At 38.3% G+C, this 14,753-nt stretch overlaps 2 protein-coding genes across 2 annotated transcripts in view; one reads left to right on the plus strand and one right to left on the minus strand.

Moving 5' to 3' along the window:
• The window catches only part of LOC104954767 (protein phosphatase 1 regulatory subunit 1A-like), a 25,387-nt gene extending 19,187 nt beyond the window's left edge, over positions 1-6,200 (plus strand). Inside the window, exons 7-8 of the mRNA XM_010781962.1 lie at positions 2,680-2,808; positions 3,656-6,200. Coding sequence (XP_010780264.1) covers positions 2,680-2,808; positions 3,656-3,735 — 209 coding nt within the window. The 3' untranslated portion in view covers positions 3,736-6,200. The remainder of the gene's footprint in view (positions 1-2,679; positions 2,809-3,655) is intronic.
• Positions 6,201-7,993: 1,793 nt separating this feature from the next.
• Positions 7,994-14,753, minus strand: part of LOC104954769 (calcium/calmodulin-dependent 3',5'-cyclic nucleotide phosphodiesterase 1B) — an 11,670-nt gene continuing 4,910 nt past the window's right edge. The window contains exons 8-14 of the mRNA XM_010781964.1: positions 13,341-13,548; positions 11,608-11,709; positions 11,297-11,417; positions 9,559-9,640; positions 9,223-9,340; positions 8,834-8,970; positions 7,994-8,469 (exon numbers count right to left, since the gene is read on the minus strand). Coding sequence (XP_010780266.1) covers positions 8,372-8,469; positions 8,834-8,970; positions 9,223-9,340; positions 9,559-9,640; positions 11,297-11,417; positions 11,608-11,709; positions 13,341-13,548 — 866 coding nt within the window. The 3' untranslated portion in view covers positions 7,994-8,371. The remainder of the gene's footprint in view (positions 8,470-8,833; positions 8,971-9,222; positions 9,341-9,558; positions 9,641-11,296; positions 11,418-11,607; positions 11,710-13,340; positions 13,549-14,753) is intronic.

Here is a 14,753-nt window from a genome sequence, read left to right on the forward strand (position 1 = left end):
TTTATCATTTCTAACAGGACGCGTAATTGATAAACCACAGAGCTTTCTCCACGATCAAAGTCTACCTGGCCTGCTATTGCTGCATGCCCAATGTGGGTTTGAGGGGTTAAGACGGCCGCCCAGCATCCTCTGGTCTGCCGTTTTTATGAAGGGAAGCACGCAGGCTCCTTCCTCGTTCCAGGTCCTGGTGGCCCCCTATGGGCAAAACTTGACAAGTGGGTTTTAGATGGGCTCACACACACGCGCCCCCCCCCCCTCGAGCCCCATCTTGAACCCCTGGAAGGAGCTGAAACTAGAAGCACCTGTCACTCAAGAGCAGTGCTGTTACTGGCCCTGGCATCCGCCAAGCCGAGTCAGTGAGCATCATGCGCGCATCCTGTACATCCTTCATGCAACCTCAGTTCGCCCCCCGAGGGTGAACGAGAGGTGTTGCTGAAGCCAACTGCCTGCTTTATACCTAGAGGTGGTCCCGTTCATGTACCCCCATTGACATTGAGGCTATTCCTCCCGCCCTGTGTCCCTCCGGGGAACAGCAGCCGAATTTGCTAATGTCCAGTCCGTCGCTTTTAACGCACCTTATATGGAACAGATCAATAAGAGTTTCGTCACAAAATGACAAACTCTTTGTGGTCCTGGGCTAACCCCAAGAAGGGCCAAGCCTGTTAGCTAAGCAGACGGCCTCTCTCCACCTGGATTGTGGAGAAATTGCTTTGGCTTACACGAGTCCAGGGTCTGCAGGCACCTTCGGTTGCCGTGCTCAATTCGACTCCGTGGTCTGGCTAACATCCTGGGCTTGTTCAAGGGTGCTTTGCCATCCAAGACATGTGTTTTGCAGCAAGCGGAGCTGGTCCTCGCCGCCTACCTTTTGCCCGGCTTTTACAGATAAACGTCCTCCTGCTCCCAGTGTGGCCTCATGCAGTTGCTGGGGCCCCCCTGCTTGAGTTAGAGGCTCTAACTGTAAAATCTGGTTGAGTTTGGTGAATTTTCGAGATAGAGCCTCGTCCGGCAACTACGGGAGCCAACAAATACCACATAGTGAGACATCGAACGGAGTGCTACGAATGAGAACTATAGGTTACCTTAATGTAAACCCCAGGGGTTCTCAGAGTAACATGAAGTTGAGATGTCCCTCACCAGAACGCCCTCCTTGCTATGGTGAAGCGAGAAGAGGTGCTTATTTTTGAATGATGCATGCGGCGTAGCGCAAGCTACTTATAGGGGGTAGATTCCCTGACGCTGACGTCAAGATCACCAGCCAATCAGAATTGGCGTAATGAGATTGATGCTTCTGTTTGCTCCGCGATGAGGCGCATCCCATAGTGAGACATCTCACTTCATGTTACTCTGAGAACTGGGGTTACATAAGTAACCTATAGTTTTCATACATCAACACAGGCTCACTATTTGGCAAGATGACTAATATTGGCTACTCAGCGAGAATCAACTCAGTGAGCAACAGATACCAAGGATGCTGGCTGATGAAGGCAGTTTCTCAATGTTTTTTCACTATTTCAAGTATACTACGTCATCGAGTGGCGCCGAAGGACTGTTTAGATGCATGTTAAATGCCCAGCATTCGGCGCCACTCGATGACGTAGTATACTTGAAATAGTGGCTCTGCAGCAGGTATACTCAACATTGAGAAACGGCCGAATAAGACGAAGTAAGCTAGGTAGCCAATATATGGCTTAGCAGTACATATAAATGTGGGCTCACTATTTGGCAAGCAACCGGTCACAGTCGGCCTGTTTATGTCATGTCTTATAAAAGCTTATTAATAATCAGTAAAATGACAATGCCAGCATTACTTTCATGTGCGTGTTTGATATTTTTATACTTTTTGTGCAGATTAAAGAAATAACATTATTTTATTAAGTGTCAGAGGAGCTGGTGCATGGACCTTTGTTGCTTTGCAAGCTATTTCCCCCCATGTTTTATGTTTATGCTAAGCTAAGCAAATCGACTGCAGTTCATTTTTAGCATGCAGACATACAGTATGAGGGGTATCAAAGCTCTCATTTAACTCTCTGCCAGAAAGTGAATAATTCCTTTAATGATTACACTAAGATGGTTCAAAGGGCTGTCTTGGCAGGAACTGTCTTTTCACTTTGCTAAACACTCCAACAGCTGATGGGGAAAAAAGAGCATCAGCTTTTTTAGCTTAGGCCAAATCATTCACTTTAATGGCAGGTCAGAGAGGACAGCACATACAGTACTGCACACACATTCAGTAATTACCCAGCACTAATGCATCAGGAGGGCTGCCTTTCTGAAGTGCAAACATAATTTGTGTTAATGTTTTTATCTATTTTTATTCACAAGGACACACAGGAAAAAAACACTCCATATAACAAGAGAACTAGGTTTTGTATGTGTTGCTTCATAGGTGCTAATTAGTTTCCCTGAACAGATAAAAGGAGCAAAGGGGAAACTAGGGGAAACAAATTAATGACCATTAACACTAGTCCATTGGAGTGGTGGTTTCACTTAAAGACCAGCCTTTTAAATTCACTCGGCATGATTAAAAACACGCAAAAGAAAAAGCAGTGAAGTTCATTACTTTAACATTATTTAACAGAAGATATTGGAGTATTCTATTCACACATCTGTATGGTGGAAAGTAAAGCTTTCTCTCTTCACCTTCAAGATGTCCTGTATTTGTATCTCTGTCCCCTGCAGAGTTCTCGAGGGAAAGTCTCTCAGAAGCTGCTGTGGGGCTCGAGTGCCCCCTCTCCAAGGAGAAGGAGGATTGTTCCAGCCTTGCCAACGTAGCAGATCCCTCCTCACAACACATCAACGTGCAAGCAGGTAGAGTAAAGAGCCACCTTTACACAGGAACAGTTTCCCTAAGGGGACTCTTCATCATCTGTTCACTAGGCAGGGTTTATACTTATATAGATATGTAAACAATTCAATAGGCTTGGCTTGGTGTAATGTAATCACGGCTTGTCGACAAACATCTGTGGAGTGGCTTTGATCCACACTTCACAAAGCCCTGCTGTGGCTGAAATACCCCCGGGAGGCAGCTCATACGGAAGTGGAACAATGTGTTAGCGGGGACTGATCTGATACTGTGGGTTTACTGTCTTTACTGTATATTTAGTTTGTTTCTTGACTTCTTTCTCTCAATATATGTGGCCTATAAACAAGAAAATTAAGTTTGTTATACAACAAATTAGTGCGTAACACAGTCTTGATTCAACTACAATGTTTGTACTATAAATCCCAGCCATAATTGTCGCCATAAATCTAAATTATGAATAATGACGAACACACAAGTCACTTCATAAATAAGATTGAATGCAGGATATGACGCAAAGATCTGTCCAAGTTCAAGTGAAATGCCAAAAATACTTCCTTCTACTGTAAAGTCAAAATAAATGATGTATATGTAGTAGTAGTAGTAGTAGTAGTAGTAGTAGTAGTAGTAAAAACAAGAAAAGGAACGGAAAGTTTACTTTTCTCATCAATTGGAGAAACAACTATCCCTACTGTAGGTAGTAGTATATGAATATATTAAGACTTAATATATATATCATAAAGTCTTCATAAATAGTAATTGTTTAGCCGCAAGACTCCAATAGATCCCCCACATCAGCCACTTGTCTTTATCATATTGCCCCTAAGTGTTTTATGTCTCTGTCTATTTTTGCAGACACAAAAGCAGCAGCATCCAGTGTGAGTCAGCCAGCAGAGGAGAAGATAAAGAAATGCAGCCTGGAGAAAAAGAAATAGAGCGGTCTTCTGCACAACACAAAGATGCTCGGGCTGCTCAGCCAGCCGACACAATGACAGAAGATTGTGTCTGCAGATCCACTCTCTAGATACATCAGGGCATCCATGTTCCTCTACAGTCAGGCCTTAGTAACCACACCAAGAACAACAACAAAGGTTTCAAAAATTATTTTGTGTGACGTATTTAATTAAAATCTATTTGTTTTAGCTTCCCCTTCACTGAACTAAAACTAGCTTACTGTATCTAGTTAATTAGAAAGAGACACTTTTGCGATCTCAGTCCAATATTCAATTTCCTTAACTTCTACACTCACATGCATTATGTCCCCTTTAATGTTCAAATGCAACACCTTTTCTGTTTGCAATTTAAAAAAATGGTTACATTCAAAGCAATACAAATGTATTTGAACCTCATAAATAACTGGGACCGAAACCAAAACATTGAAAATTCAACTGAAGTGATTTAGTGAGGTAGATGCTGAATCTCCAGTGAGTGGGTATAGGCAACATCTAGGTTGGTTGGCAGTTTAATGAAAACATATTTACACATGTGTTCACACTACTGTATTGGTAACACTGGAATACAATTGCATGTTATTTTTTCTGCTACAGCATGTACTGTAGAGCTGCAAAGATTGGTCAATGCACTGATTGACAGAAAATGTATGGGTAACTATTTTGATAAAAGGGCATTGATTGACTTTTTAAAAGAATAAATGCAGACTGCTGGTCCAACAATATAAATACATTTGAACTATAGGGAATTTTGAGAGGCATTTTTCACTATTTTCTGACATTTCATAGATAAAGCCATTCATCATGAGAATGATCATCAGAAGCATCGAGCCTTGTAACCCTAACAGCATTGCACATCTGCTTAGTTTCCTGTGCTTAATTAAAAGAAAACAGAAACCTGAATGGAGAACTTGATACTTTTGTATAAGTGTGTTGGAACACGGTTCATTCAATCATCAATTAAAGTCAATGGGGACCTTGTTTCAATACAGCCGATCAAATCTCTTCATTTTAATCCCTATTTGCATAACGCATTATCAAAATAACCATAAAGCACCCTGCAACACAAAACAACCACCAAAACCTTGAACTACATACAGTTTCCTGCAAAACTCCCCATAACATACAAACATGAATGCATGTCTGACCCTAAACCAGCAGCTTGTTGAATGAGCGACCAAACAAATATTCACAGTTGAGAAGAGCACTGCCATCGCTAGTTTGGAGGTTAGCATGCTATTAAGCCGCTCAGCTGCAGCACATTAAACAGCATGTAAACTTACTTTCCTGGGAGTTTCCTGTCAGATGCTGGAGTTGTCCTTGCAATGAAGCCTGGGCGTTAATCTATCCATGGTTATTTTCCAGCACTGCTGCCTACAAATCTGCCCATCACATGTAGGCTAACATTTGTTTACTTGTTGTCTGATGAGGTCACCTGCTAACTGCTGTCAATCACAAACACACGCCCCCATCTAATGAGAGGTAAAGTCGGACTTTTATGGACTATCTTATATTTATCCCAAAGACCTTTGAAAAAAATTAACTATTTACTACACGACTAAAAAACTGAACTTGTTAACATTATTTCTGACTGCAAACAGGAATACACATAAGTGATTCCCGTCAGACTTCGAAGGAGGACATATTAATCTATGCTAATATCCAATTAACATAATATCTGGTTAAAGTAGCTATCACACTCCTAATACAAGACTTTTACCAGCAACTGTGTAGTTGTAAACTTCTAATAGCTTTGGACAGAGGGTTGAGTCTACAGATATGCTTACGATTTATTTTAATTTTAACTTAGCATCATCAGTGAGCAAATTGTATCATCATATTTGACACTTTTTGGGGAAATGAGAACCTGGTCACAAAACACTTTCCTGCATGGCACTGAATGTAGAGTGACTTTATTTAATTTTTTTATTGTACTATTGTTTTGAACAGGCCATTTCAAATGCCAATCAAGCTTAAAAAATACAAGACACAAATTGTAATTACCAGCATTCCCTTTTCATTCTAGTTTTTTATGAAACAAGAACATTATAAAGTCATCACCAAACTCTTACATCCTACATGTATTTCATCAGTTATTTGTTAGCACATAGTGACATTATTATGTAGAACTTGTGACAATCCTTCCATGACATGGAACATAGACATGCCTAAAAGAAAGAAAGAAAAACTGTTAACAAACAGTAAGCTAATGCCACCCTAGTATTGATCACAACAAGCCAATGATCACAATGACAAAATGATTTAAAAAGATGGTAAAAACATTCCTGTGCAAGTTATTTTCTTCTTCTGCAGTGTATTTATGTAATGTTTTTGTTTGTTTTTGAATGGTAATAATGTAATATGTAATTGTTCCAATTTTACTTGAAATTATTGATGATTACATATGTAATCTACATTTGTTTGATACAATAAAGTGTTTAAATTGGTGATTGGTGGTCTTTCTCATACTTATTTACTTATTTTGGTAAAGTCCATGGATTTTGCATCCAGTCAAGTTAAGAGCATGCTTGAAATCTTCAGCTTACAAGTCACGAGTGTCAAAAGACCATATACCATGATCCGCTTTCTTATTAAAACATCAAAAAGAGATATGTTCGCGGAAAGTCTTTAAGAATTTCAAGTTAAACTTACAGTGTCTCACATCACTGCACCACTGGTCATGTGTTTTACATTGACTGTATACTAAAAATAGACACTCTGACAATAAATAATTCAGTGACTCAGAGTTGGGAGTTAAAAACACATACATTTTTCATACAGAGGGCTGGTTCTCACCAAAATATGTGTACACTGCTGAAAGGTAGGCTATATTGGACATCAGACCTTTACGAGGTTAATCACTTACATTGCACAGTTTTTCTCTGACAAGAGGATACTCTGCAGCGTGTCCTGACTGTCAAAGCAGAACGTTTAAGTTTTTATTAATTTTCTATGTCAAATTGAAAGACACTTCTATATTGGCACCAAATAAAGGCTATCACACATGCTTTGTTGCTTTTGTAGTCTGATACTGTTTAGACAATATGGAAAGTGCAAGTTCAAAGTGACACTATTGATCCATTTCACTGTTTTGCATTTATATATTACATTACATGTCATTTTGTAATATAGCTAGAGGTGTTTGTTTGTTGCGGGTCAGGGTGCAAGTGTGTGTATGGGGTGTACATTAAACAGTGGTATCACACCTGTGTCTTTATTCCTTGTGGTGCTATTCATTTTACAGCCAGACTTTTCATTTAAATGTGGAACAGCTTCATCTGTCTGTACTGTCCTAAGATGAAAAAAGCTGGAGATGCAATTGCAAACTGCCTAACTGACAATTGTTAAACTTGGGAAATGTGTTTGAAGCTGATCTCATTGGGCGACCCTGCAGTCACTTCCCTCATTTGCTCTACAGCTCCTCCAGCTGGGAGAGCAGAGCACTGGAGTCATGCCACACCAGGAATGTGAGAGAGGGGCGCTTGATAATACTGCATGAATTACAAAGTCAAAGAAGGGTCTTACTAAAAACTATTTTATCTTGCATAAGGTGAAGTATGAGATCAAGGCATTGGATGGATTTGGAACTTTATAGTCAAAAAGTCTTGATTCATGCTACATTTATTTGAAAGATATTGATCTCTCCCTTATTAGACCGCCACAATAATAGAAATGCAGAACAGGTTTTGGAAAGAGACTTTAAATAACCAAAAACTTGTCTTTCTTAAGTTTTAAAGTGTTTCTAAAGTTACTGAAGTGTTAGGGCAATAGTAGATAGTAGTAATAATAGTTTTGGGGTGGTTGAAAAAGCCATTGAATGTACTGTAATTATCTTTTGGAGGACACAGAAAGGTAAAGGAAAATAATGAAAGACTCCATTATTTGACCCATTTAAAATGTTCTTAATAGAAATACAAGGCACAATATCGCACCATGAAAAGGCCAGCCTTTATTGGGTTGTTTATTCTGTACACACTACATTTATTGTATGTATGTTTGTCAAGGAAGAGGAAACACCCTGTAGTTGCTCTCCCTAAGGTTGTTTTTTAAATGTTTCACTTGTTTATTGGTGTTTTTACTGTTTCCGCTGCGAGGGTCTACGCACAGAGAATGTTGTTTGCTGTAGAGATTGTAAAACACCTAGTGACACATTTCTTTTTGTAATGTTAAGCAATATAGTTAAAGTTTGCTTGAATTGATTGATTATAACAAATCAAAACTTCACATATGACAGACATCGGCATATTTTCAATATTATTCTTTAATTAATAACATGATTTTATAATTTGTGTACAGTTCAAACTAATAAAGGTACAATGTTCCTTACAAGTGTATAGGTGGCAAATTAATTTATTATAATGCATGATACTGTATAACATGGCCAGCATGTACACTTTACATTTAAATTATCACAGTATACTTCACTTGAAATAAGACACCAAGACATTTGTTTGAATATATTGCATCTTACCTTGGGAAGACGATGTTAAGCCTAAACCAGCCCTCCTCTAGCTCCCTAAACCATGATATAAGAAGGCTTTGTGGCTTTGTAATAAACAGTGACTCAGCATTAATCTCAGTTAACCTATGATAAAAGCAGATATCACAAAGAAAGTCCTCTCTACTGTTCTGAATCCGTAGTGGGGTCTTGCAGGGAGTTTTCTGACAGCTCCTCTTGCCTGGATCTCTGCCCTTTTGTCACACTGGGGTCTGAAAATCCTGGAGGATATAAGAGATTGGAAAAGTCATTGGAAAATGTTGTTAAGCTGAACAGGAAACAATATCTGTACCTATTCATCTCCTCATGAGATCACTTTGACATGAGTGTTGATAACAAATCAGATCAGGGCGACTGACCACATTCATGGAGCTGAGTGGCTTTGTCTCGGCCAAATCAGTCACACAAGGTCTTGTACTTTAGCGGAGGTTGTCCAACTTTTCACAGGTCATCAATTCATTTCAAACGAGAAAAGGAGAAAAAGATATTTCTCAGGATTGTTAAATCGTAAGCCCTGTAGTGATAGGTGTGACTTAACAGAGTGCATACACATTCATAACATAAATGATTGAATAAACAACATACCATTGGAGCCACTCTCCTTCCATTTTAGCTTGTTGTCTTCGGTGTGTCGTGTCCAGGTGGAGCGGAAGCTCACCAGCTCAGCTGTGATGTGAGCGAGACTCCACTGCAGACCCCTGGAGCTCTCCTTCCAAAGATTACTGTTGACAAAATACAGTGCGGTCAATTTCTGTTTAAGTTGTATCCATATTCATCTACCCATATACAAGTTTTCTGGCTGGCTCCAGAAAGAAACTTGAATTTCAAAGAGTGACAGTTGACCATTTTTGCAGTTATAATGGTGGTCTTTAGAGTCTTTCCTTTTTGGGCCATACATTGCAATATCACAAATGGGACAAACTGGTAGCAATGGTGTGCAATGAGCAACCAGTACAATGCTTCTCTGTGTGTACCTGTGTCTGTTGCAGGGGTCTTGTGGGCCTGGGTTCTCCTCTACCAAAGGAATAACAATCTTTTCAGCCATGTCAGTCAGTAGAGAGAATGTGGGATACACTATGAAGTCTATGAAACCTGCAAGACAAAATGTCCATGTATCAACAGGAGAAAAATAAATATTTCTGAGATTTTAAAATATGATTTAAAAAATGTAATACAGTCTTTTATAACATATTTCACAGCAGTTCCAGTTTGACTTTATCAAACAGAAGTATGGATGTTGAAAAAAATCTCTCTTATATAATATTAGTGAGAAGAAGACTGAGTGAGAGTGAGTGTTTTGTGAGACATACCAATCTGAGACTCGGCTACCAGGGTACTTTTTCGATCGCACAGAGGAGAGAAGGGCAGGCCGAGCTCTGCCTCTCTATCACCCTCACAAAGATAGAAAGAGAGAGAGAAGATATCTTAAAGGGCATCCCACACATGAACTGAAAATAACTTGTAAAGGTTATTGGACTCCAACACTCCCCACCTGAGACTTTTAAAGCTACCATGCTTTTGTTTCTAAAAATAATAGAACAAACATTAAAGTGCCTTTTCAGAGTGGTTTGAAAGACAAAAGGCTGCCCAACACCTCCTCTATTCTATTTTTCAAGCTGTCAAAAAAGAGGAGAGAGGACTTTACATAGAAATGTATTGCTGCATTAACTGGAAATCAACTCAAGACTTCAAAATCAGGTTCACAAAACCAGCCACTATATGGCAAAAATCTGTAGGCTGGTATGATAATAATGGCATTTTTAAAGGTGATAAGAACACATATTTATTTTATTCTGTGACTCACAAAACACTCCTGGTTTAATGATGGCAACTTATGCTGAGCAGAAAAATCAGGCCAACAGTTGCACACATTTTTTCAAATGTATCCCGAACAATAAACCAAAAGCCTTGGGGTAACCAGGGAGATTGCTGCATCATGCTTCATTTGATATCTATCACAACTCAAAAGTACAAAAATGTTTTCAAAAGATCTCATCTCAAGATTTATTGAGTGAATGTTCTGGAGCAACAATCATTTCACCGAATCGATTATCAGTGGATTTTTTCTCCAGGCTTTAATCTTTAAAGAAAATCTATTGTAGCCTCAACTTCAGGAGGTACCTGTTCAATAAACTTTTAAAAGAGACTTATCTCTCTCCGTCTCTGCTACATACCTCAGGTGCTATTTTTGCTGTACATACTGTATACTGTATAGCTCTGACGTGTTAAACATCTTTGAAGGTTTCCCGCTCTCCCTTTCAGGCTTTGCTGAGGCTTTTACAAAATTACACAGTTATTAGTAGCAGTCCAACATCTTCAATCAAGGTAGTAAAATAACAGATCAAACTCTCCAGAATAGAAAAAGTTGGACATGAAAGAACAGAGTATGTGAAGGGAAAACCTCTCTGTACAATACCTCACAAAACGTTCACAGCGAACCTTGAACTGTACTAACGAAAAACACTTAGGCTACAATAACTCAAAAGCCATCTGTAGCACAAAAGATAGACCTACTAATGTTGGTCTTCAACTTCAACCAGGACGGGAGATCATACATTGTGTCAGTTGTATTTTACACAATTTTAAGTTATTTATGTAGTTCAGTCAGACAACTCACGTGTTTCTTAATATGTTTATTAGAAGCAGCATATAGTTTGAGTTTGGCGTCTAGGCTCGGGCCTCATCACTCCACAGATTTACAAAGAGCATTAAGTGATGATTAGATAACTATAGGCCTACCACTTTCGCAGTTCATTTACTACACATACTGATCCAATACTGAAACAATAAACTGACAGTGGCCACTCTGCATAATAACTATTATAACATTACATGTTAAATACAATTATTTTGCTGATATTTGGGTACTTTCACTTTGAAGTTCGAAAGCATGACCTCTACTTGTAATGGAGCATTTTTATACTGCAGTATTTCTACTTTTACTTAAGTACAGTAAGTGTTCGATAATTTTTCCACTGAATCTAATCATTGATAATACTTGCACGAGAAAGCGTCACAGCATCAGTTCAGGTCTGTTAGCGCTCCTACCTGCCTGAAGAACTCCTCCATCAGGGATTTGGTCCAGCGAGAGTGCAGCACCCAGGGCTTGGATGGATGGCTGATGTCGGCCGTGTGCAGCAGCAGAGAAAGTGCTTTGGGCTTGTCAATTCTGTCGGAGGAAATGATGCACTTCTTGTTTTAGTTTTCTCAGACATGTCGTTAAAAGGAAAAAGAAGAAGACTTGACACTTGCTGGGAGGAAATCAATTTGCCACTTGGTGAAGGTTGTTTGAATCATCTGAACATGTTATTTCATGTGACCTCTTAAATGTGCACCACAGCACAACCCATTAGCGTTACCGTTCTTGTTGCTGAAGACAGGATTTCATCCCTTTGACTTGGAGCAGGTGGGAGGACATGTCCGTGGACAAAACCATCTCAATGACAAGTGATCGCAGCTCCCTTAACAGCAACACACACAAAGACACACAGTTTAGCATTTGATCTAGGATGTAAATGTACAGAGGTTAGCCTTTTTAGATTTCGTGAGGAATTGTACTGTTCCCATGGTAACGCTGACTGCTAGAAAAAGCCTCACTTCAGTGTGATGCTGGTGTTTATCTTGAGGGATCCCTGCAAAGCGATGCCATTACATTAACAGTCACATATTGTATCTGAGATGAAACATCCTTCTCAATGAGTATGCAAAAACTGTTTAATACGTTTATATTTTCTGACAAACTGAATTTTAAGGGCAGAAATAGCATGTTTACATAAAAAGAAAACATGGGTAGAAAGCACGCTGATACCAATATTGATCCATCAAAATTGAATTTCTTATTATTATTGATTGTTAACATGCATTACGTATGACATTGCTAAAGTAAATTATAAAACACAATGATGTAAGCTCACTGCAACCATGTAAATGGTTGCATGAGTAAATACTACATTTGCCAGGAACTTTCAGCTGCTGTGAATATTAACACGATACAGCAAATCCTATTTAAATTAGATTTGTTGATAATAATAAACATTTAATACATCATATACAGTATATTATAGACTTTTTTAAATAATGTGATCACTAGTTTCTTTTTAAATAGCTTCCATCTTACTCGCTGCACAAAGTGTTATGATTTGCTTCCTTGTTGTTATTGTGGGAACCTTGGGAGGTTGTTGGCCCACATCTCTCATCTCTTTCTTTTTCAGTGAGTGAGTTGTCAAATTGCTCTTTGACAAAAAGCATGGTTGGTTACATTCAGTTATTTAGTTAGTTATATACAGTGGGTTCTCAAAGAAAACTCGACATGCCATTTGTTCAAAATGCATGCTGGTCTATTGGGTTCATTTAAACCGCCTTTTCTATGATGGGTTTCTCGCTGTTTTTATCATTGAGGATCATTGAGATATTTACTGTTTTAGATGGCCTAAAAGATCCCATGGCTATCAAACTTCATAGTCCTATTGTTAAAGAACTTAGTTTAACCACTTATCAACACAAACAATATAAACAAATGACAGGTCATTGTGTAAAGCATGATTAGAATATATAAAATGAAAGGGTTCGGTTTTATAATTAGATCTTTCATTTGCATAGTGATGGCTATATAATCCACCCTGAATGAAGCAATTCTCAAGAAAGTATTTGGTTAACAGTAATTGAAGCATATAGTTTGGATAAAACACTGAAGTTGTGCTTGCATTAGATTGGCACCCGCTGTTAAATTAATGCTTCACAATCAGTGCTTTATTCACTCTTGTGACACAAGCTCAAGCTGTGTCACATCTAATTGTATTAATGCGGCCAATTTAATCTTCTTTCTCCTGCTCCACACATCCCCGACTTCCTCCTGTGAAACTTCCTCTGATAGATTTTGGTTAAAAGTATTTTTCTTTATGTAAGATTTTCTTCAAAGAGTAAGTGGGGGTTAAGTCTTACCGACATCCTGCTTTCTTTAGCCATTTAAAACCAATTTTTTCCAGATCAGCTAACTTTTTTTAATAAATGGAATGTCCCTGAACATGAGTGTTTCTAAATAGAACAAAAATGAGTTGTACAATTTCAGATAGTAAAAATAGTGTCCTCTTACATCCATTCCTCTCTTGTCAAATTAGTGAAGATGTTCATTCGGTCGTCCTGCAGCAGGCGGAACGCTGCACTCAGATGATGGCTTTCCTGTACCGACCGATCATTGTACATCAATGCAAACTCTGACCTGGTGGATAGATAGAGAACGAGCAAGAGACGAGGTGAAGAGAGAAGAAGAAGAGAGTTTAAAGAGTGACAGTTGTACAATTCTCCAGTGGTGAAGGGAGATGGAGTTGAGAATGAGATAAAAAGAGTCCTGAGGGGATATTTCCAGCACTAATGCTGTGGGTCTGTAATGATGCATTTAGAGAGCTGAAGATTGAGTAGGATTTCATATAAATGACTCAGTATATCAAGTTAATTAACTTATTTTCTCAATCAGGCATTCTGTGTCCACTAGTTTAATGGACTGTATTAGCCTTCTAAAATGGAAAACAAAGTACATAGTGAAAAGTTTTCCAATTAGTGATTATTTGAGTAAACTGAACATAAAATTCAACAGATGTAAAAATGTCTTTACAGAACACATTTAGTTTTGTGTTGAAATGGCCTTTTGGGGACTTTTAATAGATTGGGGAGAGAGAGGCCATGATCATTTTGAATTTGTCATGGTTGCAATTGTTTTTAATGACAACAATAATTTACTGTTGGAGAAAAATCCGTCAAGTAAAACGTTATTTTACAGACCTGTAATTTCCTGGATGCTTTTAATTTGAAAATGAATTGAACATATGTACCAAACAATGTTACCGTGGGGACATTGTGAACAAACAAGTTCCTAAATACATATAGTTTGTATTATAGGATGTGCGGTAGTTTCTATGATGTTTTTCAAATGTGTAAATGTGTGTATGGTGTGGCAATGTGGCATTGGTTAGATGTTAGCATCTTGTCGATCCTGTGAGGAAAGATTCATGCATAGTAAACATCTAGACTGCTATGAAGAAAAAAATGTCTAATAGTTGATGAACTTTTAAGCATAAAAACTGTTACACTAAGCCCCAGATATTATCCTAACTCTTTTCAAATGTATTTATAGAAATAAGAATATATGTATTATTTTTTATGGGAAACTTATATTATTATTAGTTTTCTTTTCTGCAAAATTGCATTCTTGCGCACAGTCAACAGGTCAAGCGACCTCCTGTGCATTGACTTAATGTGTCATCATAATAATAAGGTAGTAAGGAATGTATCAATTTATTAATATCCTATTATCTTTTGATCACAACTAAGAAACATGTTAAGTTATGGTTGAAGATTAATATTAATTTAGAGCCACTCATCAACTCCTTTTAAGGATTTTATTAAAGGTGGGGTAGGTAATTTTGGAGAAACCAGCTCGAGTGTGCTAGAATTTGAAAATACACAACCGGAAAAAATCTGCCACTTCCTTACAGAGACCCTCCTCCAA

This window comes from Notothenia coriiceps, unplaced genomic scaffold (genome assembly GCF_000735185.1).
Source record: "Notothenia coriiceps isolate Sejong01 unplaced genomic scaffold, NC01 NC01_scaffold00023806, whole genome shotgun sequence".
NCBI classification, from domain to species: Eukaryota; Metazoa; Chordata; class Actinopteri; order Perciformes; family Nototheniidae; genus Notothenia; species Notothenia coriiceps.